Raw genomic sequence first — 13,684 nt, forward strand, 5'->3', positions numbered from 1 at the left:
TAACCCGAGCCTGCTTGAATGCTGTAGGGAAGGTGCCAGTGTGGAGGGATGAGTTGATGATGTGTGTGAGTGATGGTAGAAGTGTGGGAGAGATGGCTTGTAGAAGGTGTGAGGGGATGGGGTCAAGCGTGCAGGTGGTAGGGTGACTGGAGAGGAGAAGTGTAGATACTTCTTCCTCGGTTAGCGAAGAAAAGGAGGACAGAGGGGTATTGGCTGTGGAAGGGGTCGGTCTGGGTTCCTGTGTGTGTGGAGCTGAGAACTGACTGCTGATAGCTGTTGTTTTGTTGGTGAAGAAGGTCGCAAAATCGTCAGCAGTTAAGGAGGAGGCGGGAGGTGGTGGAGGTGGACAGAGGAGAGAGTTGAATGTCTTGAAGAGTAATCGTGTGTTGGAGGAGCTGTTGATCTTGTTGTGGAAGTATGAAGATTTTGCAGCATGAACATCAACAGAAAAGGAGGAGAGGAGAGATTGATACATACTCAGGTCAGATGCGTCTTGTTAGTTTCACTTTCTCTCATCTCTCTCATTGTCCGATCTCTCTCTCTCTCTCTCTCTCTCTCTCTCTCTCTCTCTCTCTCTCTCTCATTTTCGTTATTCGTTTAGTCTTGTATTTGTCTTTACTGTTTGTATTGTTATATGCATACTCATGTAAATTGTAGAACTTGTATTCCTTAGTTCGATGTAGTATTAGTCAAATTATTAAAGACCCATTATATCCTAGATTGTCTCTGTATAAGTGTTCATTTTACAAGTCAATGAAATGACGATCAAGTTACGCTTTACAAATGCGCTACTGTTAAGTAACCTACATTTTATAAGAACAAGAAAGTAATTTTCTTGGCCAGAAAATATAGCTTTCTTCGAATTATAAGAAAGAGATAATTTTGTTGAGAAGTTGATGGAATTAATTTTACGACCAGTTTGCGGGACAAACAACTGTTTAATTAATACATTAATTTCCCTTAAAATTATTCTGATTAATTGATCTGAAAGAGGGACATTTTGGTATATTAATGATTGAATTATAATTCATTGTAATTGAACATTGATGTATACGAATAAGTCTAAATTTCAGCTTCAATAATTTATTAATATTGTAAGAATATAGATGAATCAACCCGATTCATAATTTTGATTCCCTATAATCATTTGAGCTAAGTCATATTCCTTACATATATATTCACACAGAAAACAGCTGATTTAAATTGTAATAATATTTCACAATATGACTGTTTTTGTTTGTATTTTTAATCAAATAAATGCAGCCTTGGTGAGCAGAAGAGACTTCTTTTAAAAACATTAAAAATCTTACCGATCTAAAACTTTTGACCGGTAGTGTGTATATATATATATATAGAACATATGAGCAGAAATTGCTAAACAAAAGCTTATTTGATGTGGCAGTATATTCTACAGTAAAAACTGTACCCAAATCTAGTCAACAAAATGTTGTCTTTCATATTTCGCCTGACTGTAACGTTGTTTTTATGAAATATTAGGGCATATACATATTAATTTGCAGTTTAATACGTTGCTTATACAAAGACATTTTATTTCAACATATTTCAGTCGGTTTTTACTCATCTCAGTAGGCTATAGCAAAGCATTTTAGTTGATTAAAGCGGTTTATTCTTTCACACACAGACACGCGATTCATATTATAGAAACGCGATTCATCTTTTTGCGGTTTACATAGGCCTACACTAACGTTATTTATTCCACATTAACACTTGAGAAAAGATAACTTAGCCTACCTCACTCCTCAGCGGGATCTATTGCTCCTCATATCAGCACTGTTCTGAGGAAACTTTTCTCCAGGATTATTAGGTAGGCTATGCCTCACTCGCGGCGCGCTGTGTTTACAGCTGATGTGGGCGTTTCACAGGTCTGAAATGGTTCTCAGAATTTGCGTTTGAATAGCGCGCGCTCTCCGGGGCGTGGTCACATTACATTTGAATGAGCGCTAATGAGCTCGACTGGAATTGCTCTCTTTTAATACAGATTTCACAAGCTGAGAACATTTGTTTTTTATATAAATTACTCCATTTAAAAGAAGAGAATTCAAGCTTCATGCCTGTGTGTCTGTATGCCTGTTTGACTGAGTATTCGCTGAGTTATTGTTCATTTTCGGATGCGTTTCAGAATGGACTTAACTGACAGAGAGAAGGCAGAACTCGCATCATGTTTATTTTTCTTTATTTGGCAAAAAACACAACACTTTGTTTTTATTGTGAGTATACACAAAAATAATACACATTTAACAGAATCGATTGATGTATGAAACTTGTTTGTAATATCAAAGTCAACAGAGCAAAATTAATCTCTTTTGAACTGATAAAAAAAAAAGCGAGCTGGTATCGCCGGCGATACAGCTGACCCCAGGGGGTTAAGGCGTTCCTCTATCCTAAACCAGGTTATGTACCTAAGGTTCCAACCGACATACCACGGCCTATTGTACTGCAGGCATTCTGTCCTCCTCCCTTTAAGGATTTAGACCAGGAGAAACTGAACCTTATCTGTCTAGTCAGAGCACTGGATACTTATGTCCACATATCTGCCCAGTGGAGAAAGTCTGATCAGTTATTTGTATGCTTTGGCCCCCCTAAGAAAGGCCTTCCTGCATCCAAGCGCAGACGGTTAGCAAGTGGATAGTCGAGGCTATTTCTCTTGCATACGAGGTTCTGGGCCAGCCTTCACCTTTGGCTACTAGAGCCCATTCTACTAGGAGTATGGCGGCCTCCAAGGCCCTTATGTCTGGGGTGTCGATTCAAGAAGTTTGTGATGCAGCTGGTTGGTCTTCGCCACTTACGTTAGTCAGATTTTATGACTTAGACATGGATGCCCCGGGGTCTAGAGTTCTCATGTCATGACAGTTTTACATGACAGGTTCTTGGCTGTATGGTGTTCGGGCATTCTCGTTCCCAAAGCGTCATTGACACATTGCGAGTTCCCTCGAAAGGGAACGTCTCAGGTTACGACTGTAACCCTAGTTCCCTGAGTAGGGAAACGAGACGATCCGTCACTTTGCCATACTCCCTACATCCCTGTGATCGAAGCTAGCGCGGTCGTAACCGGATGTGCTTTTATCCTTTCCTGGTCATGACGTCACCCGCCCGTGACGTTCACTCTCGCCCTAGGACTAGTTGACACATGTGCTTCAGATGAAATCACGCAGGGGTGTTCCCAAAGCGTCATTGACGCATCGTCTCATTCCCTACTCAGGGAACTAGGGTTACAGTCGTAACCTGAGACGTTTTTCTCTGCTCGCTTCTTGATGACGGCGCTCCTCTCAGCACAAATTTGGTATCGTTGTAAAGAACAGCATTTCGACTTTGTGAATATTTATAGTAATTTCTCAATAGCATGAGTCTGAACCAATGAAATGTGATTTTCAAACTAGAGAGAGAGAAACTTTATTGTCATTGTAGTTATACAACGAAATTTGTTTGGTAGCTCACAGAGGTCAGCAGCCATAAAACAAAAAAACAGCACACATAACATAATAAATGTAATAAAAGTATCAAATATAAAGTAAAAGTATAAAAATAAATAATTAAAAAGGCACTTAGTATAATAAATAAACAAGATAAATTTAAGGATAGAAATGTAACAGTATTTACAGTATAGTAGTAGTTGAGTACAGACATGAATGTCCCATAGAGTGTATAGATAATAAAATATGACCCTATTTACAATATGGTAATTTAGTGCAAACATTAATGTCCAATGAGTATTTTTGTGCATTAGCAGCAAACATGAGAAAGGAAAAAGAGAGGAAGGGTTAACTATTTATGACTATTTATTAACTAATATGCTTATGTAAACAAAATGATCTTACTCCCGCTGACTGACAGCGCGCAATCCCGATATACATAGAATTAGTTTTGGTGAGTATTCACGCAAACATTATCTGTTATGTCTTAGTGATGTTTGGTTAACTGTTGGGGAAAAACATTTGATGTGTAACATTATATTACATCCGTGCGTACAGTAGGTCAGACTGTCTGTTTCAGTAATGTTAATCAAACAATTCTGGTATCATGGTAAAAAGTTTAATATATATTTTTCCTATAGATATTGGTTTTGACTTGGTTTGTGCCAAATTTGGTGTTATTACCAGGGATTTTAAGGTATGGTTGCTGGGTGACTTTGTTTTGAAACCTTCAGAAAACCCGATGTTTCTCAAAATGGACTTTGCTGACTCTATCAACTTCAAACAGGTGTAGCTCAGTAATTATTTGTCTGATTCCAACAAATCATACATCATTTTGAAGGTTTTTGTGAAAATAACAATATATATATATATATTTTTTTTTGCTCATTCTGACTCATTTTGCCAGCACGGGTCACATATGTTGGTTATGTGTCTATTCAGAATGACTAATGAGCAGCAACCTTTTTATTTTGGGAATGTCATATATGCTCATTTGCCAAAATGGTTGTTGCGTGGAAAAGGGTTAATACACAGGATGACTGTACATTATCTTTTCATTACATGTTCGACTTGTTTTAACTGGTTTGCTCGTCTTGGATAAAAGCTGTTTGCTAGAGTGTGGGAACTGTTTTTCTTTGTGGAAGCTATTAGTTTATTACAAGTGAAATAATACATTTTTTGTTTTCTACTCAAATCAGTAGTTCTTGCCCAATTCTTTACTTATAAGTCAAATAGCTGTGAAATAAGTGGGATATAAATAAACCAACGGTTATTACCACTTTACGTCGGGTTCTTGATCCCCCTTGTTGGGGTTTATTTGACTTATGTCTGTGTGCATGGTCCTTCTGATGAACTAAGTTCATGAGATTGTGTAGTAAGTGTAAAGGCCAATTTATACTTCTGCGTCGAGTGTACGCCGTAGTGTACGTCGTAGGCTACGCACGTAGGCGACGCCGTCGTGAGCATTTATACTTCTGCGAATGTCTGTGTTGCTCTGCAGTTACACCGCCGAAACGTTAGTTGGCGCGGGTGGGTTTTAATGTTCCAGTTCCACTGTGTTTACATTCCTCGCGGCTATTTTGAGTTTAGGTTTCTACGAGCAATGGCGACTGAAAGAGTCAAACAGATGGCTGTATTTCCGCACTTCTTCAAGCAATCTCTCAGTCACTTGGTCTATTTCTATGGCTCTTCACTGATCTTCGGAATTTAAGAATGGCGGGCGGGCGGTGCAGAGTGCAGAAGATCATTCCGGAAATGCGTGGGAGGAAACGCGATGCTATCCAGCCGACCAATCACAGATCTTGCGGTCCGCGTCGCCGCGACGCGTAGTTACATTTTTGAGGAGGTGCGCGTCAGGGTACGGCGAAGGGTACGACGTATGGTACACGTCAATGCGTATGCTACGCCGTACCTTCTACGCGCACCCGACGCAGAAGTATAAATTGGCCTTAACGGTCACCAGCTGGAGTGCCCTTGAGAGCCACCAGAGGGCACTCCACATAAGACTATTATCACTCACAAACTACATTTCCCATAACTCACTGCTCGGACTCATCATCACTTATCACTGATCACATTCACCTGTACCTCATTCACTGATTGCATTCACCTGTGTCACATCATCCTGTTAGTCTCAGTCTATTTATACCATGTTTATTCAGTCACTCACCGCGAAGTCTTGTTAAGTGTTACACTGCATTTCTGAGCGTTGCCCTGTTCCCTGGATTACTCTCTTGCCTCTGGTCCCTGCCTGTTTGTTTTGTTTCTTTCTTTGTTTTGACTGCCTGCCTGTGTATGACCCTAGCCTGTACATTGGATTATGCCTCTGGATTTCCCCAGCCAATAAAGCTGCATTTGGATCTAACCTTCGTGTCTTGGAGCAGTTCGTGACAGAAGACTTCGCCACACCCAGATCCAGCAGCTATGACCTCCAGAAATCCAGCAGTACGGATCTCGCCTGATCTTCCCAGCATGAGCCGGGAGTTCGCTGGACAGATCGCGGCCTTGGCCCTGGATAGCCTCGATCTGTTCCAGTACACCTGGGGGTTTGTTCCTCTCGCTACCTCTTGCTCTCTGGGTGACGAGGCTATTAAGTTGTGTTACCGGCTGGGGGCTAAGGAGGTCGACCCGAGGGAGCTCCCTGATCTCTCCGGTCTGGATTGGAGAGAGGCACTCTCCAGATGTCTGGAGAGCTTCCTTCCGTGGCACGCCATGTCACCGTCTGCACTTCACGCCAGTCCAGCCGAGCCCGCACTTCACGCCAGTCCAGCCGAGCCCGCACTTCACGCCAGTCCAGCCGAGCCCGCACTTCACGCCAGTCCAGCCGAGCCCGCACTTCACGCCAGTCCAGCCGAGCCCGCACTTCACGCCAAATCTGCCGAAGCCAAGGCAGTATGCGTCATGCCCGCCGCCCCTGAGACTGAGAGCGTCATGCCCGCCGCACCTGAGACAGCAAGCGACATGCCCGCCAAGCTAGAGCCCTCTTCACCGCTGGTCCCGTCCAGCACAGAGCCCTCTTCACCGCTGGTCCCGTCCAGCTCAGAGCCCTCTTCGCCGCTGGTCCTGCCCAGCTCAGAGCCCTCTTCGCCGCTGGTTCCGTCCAGTTCAGAGCCCTCTTCATCGCTGGTCCTGTCCAGCTCAAAGTCCTCTTCGCCGCAGGTCCTACCCAGCTCAAAGCCCTCGCTGATGCTGGTCCCGTCAAGCTCAGAGCGCGCTGAGCCAGAGCCAGAGCTTCACGTCAGTCCTGCCGAGCCAGAGCCAGAGCTTCACGTCAGTCCTGCCGAGCCAGAGCCAGAGCTTCACGTCAGTCCTGCCGAGCCAGAGCCAGAGCTTTACGTCAGTCCTGCCGAGCCAGAGCCAGAGTTCCACGTCACGTCCGCCCGTCCAGAGTCTCGTCCCGCTGAGACCGAATCTGATCCTGATCCTGATCCTGAGCCTGAATCTGTTCCTCTTCCTCTTTCTACGCCTGTGTCTTCGGACAAGATGGCCGACTCCACGCCTGTGTCTTCAGACAAGATGGCCGACTTCACGCCTGTGTCTTCGGACAAGATGGCCGGCTCCACGCCTGTGTCTTCGGACAAGATGGCCAACTCCACGCCTGTGTCTTCGGACAAGATGGCCGAATCCACGCCTGTGTCTTCGGACAAGATGGCCGCCGCCGAGCCAGTGTCTCCGGACAAGATGGCCGCCGCCGAGCCAGTGTCTCCGGACAAGATGGCCGCCGCCGAGCCAGTGTCTCCGGACAAGATGGCCTCCACCGATCCAGTGTCTGTTCAAGTCACGTCTGCCGAGCCAGTGACTCCAGACAAGATGGTCGCCGCCGATCCAGAGTCTGTTCAAGTCACGTATGCTGAACCAGTGTCTCCGGACAAGATGGCCGCCGCCAAACCAGTGTCTCCAGACAAGATGGCCGCCACCGAGCCAGTGTCTCTGGTCAAAATGGCCGCTGCCACGTCGACTGAGCCCTCTGCAGAGATAGCCGCTGACATGCCTGAACCTGAGCCCTCAACAGAGATGGCCGCTGTCACGCTGTCTGTTCCTGAGCTGGTGTCTGTTCCTGTACCTGAGCCGGTGTCTGTTCCTGTCCTTGAGCCGGTGTCTGTTCCTGTCCCTGTGTCTGTTCCTGTTCCTGAGCCGGTGTCTGTTCCTGTGCCATGGCCGCCTGAAGGGTCGTCTCCGCCCTGGCCGCCTGAAGGGTCGTCTCCGCCCTGGCCGCCTGAAGGGTCGTCTCCGCCCTGGCCGCCTGAAGGGCCGCCTGCACAGCCTGCTCCGCCCTGGCCGCCTGCACAGCCTGCTCCGCCCTGGTCGCCTGCACAGCCTGCTCCGCCCTGGTCGCCTGCACAGCCTGCTCCGCCCTGGTCGCCTGCACAGCCTGCTCCGCCCTGGTCGCCTGCACAGCCTGCTCCGCCCTGGTCGCCTGCACAGCCTGCTCCGCCCTGGTCGCTTGCACAGCCTGCTCCGCCCTGGCCTTCCGCCCTGCCGGAGTCTTCAGGTCCTCTTCCGCTGCACGGGCCTGGCCCTCCATCCCGCCCCCGGGTCCGCCTCCGCTCCACCTCCCTCCTGGACAGTTTTAGGAGCGTCTGGAATCCGCTCCTTAAAGGGGGGGCTATGTAACGGTCACCAGCTGGAGTGCCCTTGAGAGCCACCAGAGGGCACTCCACATAAGACTATTATCACTCACAAACTACATTTCCCATAACTCACTGCTCGGACTCATCATCACTTATCACTGATCACATTCACCTGTACCTCATTCACTGATTGCATTCACCTGTGTCACATCATCCTGTTAGTCTCAGTCTATTTATACCATGTTTATTCAGTCACTCACCGCGAAGTCTTGTTAAGTGTTACACTGCATTTCTGAGCGTTTCCCTGGTTTTCTTGTTTCTTGGTTTTTGATATATTGCCCTGTTCCCTGGATTACTCTCTTGCCTCTGGTCCCTGCCTGTTTGTTTGTTTTGTTTCTTTCTTTGTTTTGACTGCCTGCCTGTGTATGACCCTAGCCTGTACATTGGATTATGCCTCTGGATTTCCCCAGCCAATAAAGCTGCATTTGGATCTAACCTTCGTGTCTTGGAGCAGTTCGTGACAGTAAGGTTTATAGAAAATGTTATTTGTTTCCAAGATCACGTCAGGTGAAACTGATTTGATTGCTGCCCCCTTCCCCATGATTCACTGGTACACTTACATTATGCCAAACTGTGTTGCCCAGTTGCCGGTGATGGCTAGTGTGAGTTGACTGACTTCCACGGATACACCAGTTCCCTCTACAAACACCAGTGACGGGTCTGGCATGCTGCACTTTACAACCCACATGCTGGAAAGACAGTTTGAATATATGCATTTAGTATCTGTGAAAATGTTAAGAACATTTTAATTAGTTAATTTGGTTTGATTGTTTATTAGTGAACTGACTTTGATAAGACATAATATACAGTGCCGATCTTGATGTCCTTCACACCCCGGTACTCTGGGATTTCAGTACTCTTCAGTTTGCTTTGTATTTGGACAGACAACATCCGAGACACTGAACACATGTACAGAAACAGATACAGATATCACTTCTTTAGCATCATCATGATAATATACAAGATTTCATGTATTTGAAAGGGTTATTCACTGCTGGCAATGTGAGTTTTTAATAAATCTTGGCTGCCTGTGCAGGAGAAAGGTGATTTTATTTTTTTATTTATAAAATATGTGTTACATGACTAGAGAAAACAGAGGAAAATGGGCTTTGGCCTTTTTTTTCTCCTTTCTAAAAAGGGCCCTTTTGCCAAAACTTCCACACCCATAATGCACTGGGCTCATGGAAGTATGAACTGTAGTTATATATATACATACAGTCACACTTTAGACAGGGTCCAATTCTCACTATTAACTATGACTTTTTCCTCAATAAACTCCTAATTACTGCTTATTAATATTTAGTAAGGTAGTTGTTAATTTTAGGTATTTGGTAGGATTTGGGTAGGATAAGATGCAGAATAAGGCATTAATATGTGCTTTATAAGAACTAAAAAACAGCCAATATCCTAATAATATGCATGCTAATAAGCAACTAGTTAATAGTGAGAATTGGACCCTAAACTAATGTGTTACCATATATGTATCAAGAAAATTGCTGAAGTTACCCTTTAAGTACTCAAATAAAATAATTAAAACATGAAATATTTGTGGGTTTATATTACATATACTTTCTGTCATGTCTCTTTCAATAAATACCCATTAAGCAAGGGAATGATAGATGCTATTAAATGCCCATTAGGGGATTTTATTTCCACTTACCAAAAAATTGTCTTCACTTTTATTTAAAATAAATGCCTCTCTGAATATGACGAAATTATATGTGATGGGAAAAGGGAGAACAATGGGATTGGAAAAAGGTTGATTCAAACTCTGGATGGTCGCATCAAAAGCTATATCAAATATTCTTAAAGGCACAGTATGTAAGTTTCACGAGAGCCTAGGAGCGGAGCAAGGCCGGTGGAGTGTTACTGAGAGACACCTGTGACACACACCGGTCTCGAGTCCCACGGTGGAGCTCCGGAAGGATATAAGAAGGATTGAGGACAGTAAAGAGAGGCAAGAGAGGACCAGGACATTTTACGTTGGTGTTTTTCTTAGGGCTGTTTAAATTTTTTTATCTAATTAATTGCAGAATGTGGTGATTAATTAATTGCGAGTTAATTCAATTATACTTTAAATAAAAAGCTAAAACTGCCAGTAGACGGCGGTAAATATCTAAATGAGTAGGTCATTGAGTCATTTATTCATTCGATTCGTTCAAACAGCTTATTCATTCAGGAATTAAGTAAATGGCTCTCTTTATGAATGTGCCATTGAATCATTAGTTCACAACATTTCTGCTCTGGCATCATAGGTAAAATCTTCAGTGACAAAATTGTGTGATGTTGATTAACTATGTCATATAGCCTACGACAGTGGTTCTCAAACTTTTTAGAGTGGCGTACCCCCTGAGGCTTTTAACATCCTTCTGCGTACCCCCTCTCTGCAGTCGCACCTTTTTCAGTAAGGGACAATATTTGCCCCCTTAAATCGATTTTTAAATTGACCTTTACAAATACCATTATAAAATAAATAATGTAAAAAAATAAATAAATAAAAAGTTCAATAGAGGAATATGCAGTGATGGTAAAATGAACTGATGCTTTGGAATATTCAATTAAAACCGCCAGTAGGTGGTGGAAAGTCACTGTCTTTATGAGTGAGTCATCGAGTCATTCATTCATTCAGTAACGAAGCAAGTGGCTGTAATTATGAATGAATCATTGACTCTCGCGATTTGTTCAAAGCCGCAGATTCTGGCATCATAGGTAAAATTTTCATTGACAAAATTGTGCGATGTTGATTAACTATGTCATATACGATATAAATATGAGACAAAAACTCATACAAGGGCATTTTTGCCCTGATATCTTGAATGTTAAGAGTAAATAACTGTTTTATAGGATCGATCACACAGTATGTTGTTACCATGTTCATCACCAATAAACTGTATGAAATGTAAGATGAACTACGTAAGTCTGATCTGGGGCAGGAGGGTGTGTTAAATGCATTAATAAGTTTAACACGTTAATTTTTCCCGTAACTAATGAATTAAATGAACACGTTAAATCAACAGCCCTAGTTTTTATTATGCCTATCTGTTATAATTAATTTTTAAACATTGTATGGTGGAGAAAATGCTGTTTTTACTATTACTACAAATAAAGCTATTTCTGATAATGCTATGTTTGCCATTTGACAAAATATATATATTTTTTCTGATTTCTTAATAAAACAAGAGATTCAAACAATAAGACTAACAGTGTTGAGCTATACAACAATGATTTATCTGTATTTAAACGGGAACATTTGGGATAATGCAAGCACACAAGTCAACAAAATATATAAGATTGTTCTAGTGGTTTTTGGATATAGTAATCCAAAAATATTACATATTGTGCCTTTAAGCCCAGTTTTCAACACTTTTATCACTGCATGTGCCAGTGGCTGGTGTTTATGTCCTACTACTGCCAGCCTAGAAACATTTATGATTAACATTCACAGATGTCATCCTGTTTTGGTGACATGAAATAAGTTTTCCGTTTACTTAAAATTTTGATTTCCGAGGGAAAAGGTTATATATGAAAGGAATAAGTGGATAAATGTATAATATTTTAAAGAAAACAACCACTGAGCACGTCCCTGATGGACAGTAGCTATCATGTCTAACTCACAATAAAGAATGTTGTTAGATATAATTTCAGATCAATGCAGTGAAAACTTACCATCTCTGAGACCCTTCTCTGACAGAAGAGCTTTTAATGCAGGATAATCTGCATGTGTGTATGTTACTATCATCAGGAAATAAATTACCAGCTGCATCCTTCAACTCCTGCTGTGTAAGACAAAATGCATAACTCATGAGATTAACCTGTCTTTTAACTTTTGACAAGCATTTACACTGCAAAGCTAAAAAAAGTATCACATCTGGTACATCAATGTATTATTGCAATTACTGAGTGTACATTTAGTTCGAATTTTGGTGTTAATTCTCACACACACCGTTTTTATTTTTATTTTTTATTTTATTTTGGTCAAGATGAAAATATAATTTAACCAAACATCACATCAATTGTATTATGATAAAAAATCTTATGTACATGTTTCGACACTGCTTTCAGTGGACATTTATCAGTATGTGTGTAAATGGAGCCCTTGACCTTTGTATTGCTAAAAGAGTGTATGTTTTATTTTTGCATTCCACAAATGATCTGCTTTACCAGAAGTTTATATCAAATGTCAGTCATGATCCCTCAGTTCAGCTGCATCAGTCACTTCCTTAAATGATAGAGAACTGATACTAAGACCAAAACACATTTGCTTAGAGCAGGGGTTCTCAACCTTTTGCAACTCATGACCCACCCAAGAGTGTTTAAAAACATTCCGAGGACCCCCTTTCCACATATGATAGTATGAACACAGAAACAGAAAATTACAGAATAAGTACAATGATATACTCTGCTGTTAATCTGTTATGCCACTGTAGCAGACTAGGTCAAGTCAGCTATATAGCTGAAAACTGTCCTTGTATCAAAAAGACTTTGCAGGTTAACTTAGTAACCATTCCTGTAACAATAACAGGCTCAGGTTAACTCAGTAACCATTCCTGTAACAATAACAGGCTAACATACCTGTAACAACAGGTCAGACACACAAGAGGGGATTCTCTCTATTCGCTGCAACACGATCTCTATACCACGAATGTTATTTCTCATGCCATTTATACGCCATAAATGGTTTTTAGACATTAGAGAAGTGATACTAAGACCAAAACACATTTGCTTATTTGAGGACTCTGCTCAGACACACCTATAGCAGTGTTTATGACCACAGCTTGCCATACTTCTATCCTAAAGCAATAACAATTATTGCCATTAACACTGCTATTCAATTTTAACCAAGTCAGTGCATAGGCATGCATGGCAGGGGTTTGATATCTTCATTCTCTGACGACGTGAACAGTAATCTGTATCTTCATTCTCTGACGACGTGAACAGTAATCTGTATCTTCATTCTCTGACGACCTGAACAGTAATCTGTATCTTCATTCTCTGACGACGTGAACAGTAATCTGTATCTTCATTCTCTGACGACGTGAACAGTAATCTGTATCTTCACTCTCTGACGATGTGAACAGTAATCTGTATCTTCACTCTCTGACGACGTGAACAGTAATCTGTATCTTCACTCTCTGACGATGTGAACAGTAATCTGTATCTTCACTCTCTGGCGACGTGAACAGTAATCTGTATCTTCATTCTCTGACGACGTGAACAGTAATCTGTATCTTCATTCTCTGACGACGTGAACAGTAATCTGTATCTTCACTCTCTGGCGATGTGAACAGTAATCTGTATCTTCATTCTCTGACGACGTGAACAGTAATCTGTATCTTCACTCTCTGACGATGTGAACAGTAATCTGTATCTTCATTCTCTGACGATGTGAACAGTAATCTGTATCTTCACTCTCTGACGATGTGAACAGTAATCTGTATCTTCACTCTCTGACGATGTGAACAGTAATCTGTATCTTCATTCTCTGACGACGTGAACAGTAATCTGTATCTTCATTCTCTGACGATGTGAACAGTAATCTGTATCTTCACTCTCTGACGATGTGAACAGTAATCTGTATCTTCATTCTCTGACGACGTGAACAGTAATCTGTATCTTCATTCT

The 13,684-nt window shown here is 42.3% G+C and overlaps 2 protein-coding genes across 2 annotated transcripts in view; one reads left to right on the plus strand and one right to left on the minus strand.

Annotated features, from left to right (window-relative positions):
- The window catches only part of LOC309503416 (uncharacterized protein), a 166,689-nt gene that overhangs the window by 91,883 nt on the left and 61,122 nt on the right, over window positions 1-13,684 (plus strand). The window lies entirely within an intron of this gene.
- LOC309503386 (bactericidal permeability-increasing protein-like) overlaps window positions 1-13,684 on the minus strand; it is a 45,058-nt gene that overhangs the window by 18,917 nt on the left and 12,457 nt on the right. Inside the window, exons 2-4 of the mRNA XM_082176197.1 lie at window positions 11,729-11,838; window positions 8,850-8,961; window positions 8,623-8,751 (exon numbers count right to left, since the gene is read on the minus strand). Of these exons, the coding sequence (XP_082032323.1) occupies window positions 8,623-8,751; window positions 8,850-8,961; window positions 11,729-11,825 (338 nt within the window). The 5' untranslated portion in view covers window positions 11,826-11,838. The remainder of the gene's footprint in view (window positions 1-8,622; window positions 8,752-8,849; window positions 8,962-11,728; window positions 11,839-13,684) is intronic.

This window comes from Leuciscus leuciscus (genome assembly GCF_965113295.1).
Source record: "Leuciscus leuciscus genome assembly, chromosome: 7".
Classification (NCBI taxonomy): domain Eukaryota; kingdom Metazoa; phylum Chordata; class Actinopteri; order Cypriniformes; family Leuciscidae; genus Leuciscus; species Leuciscus leuciscus.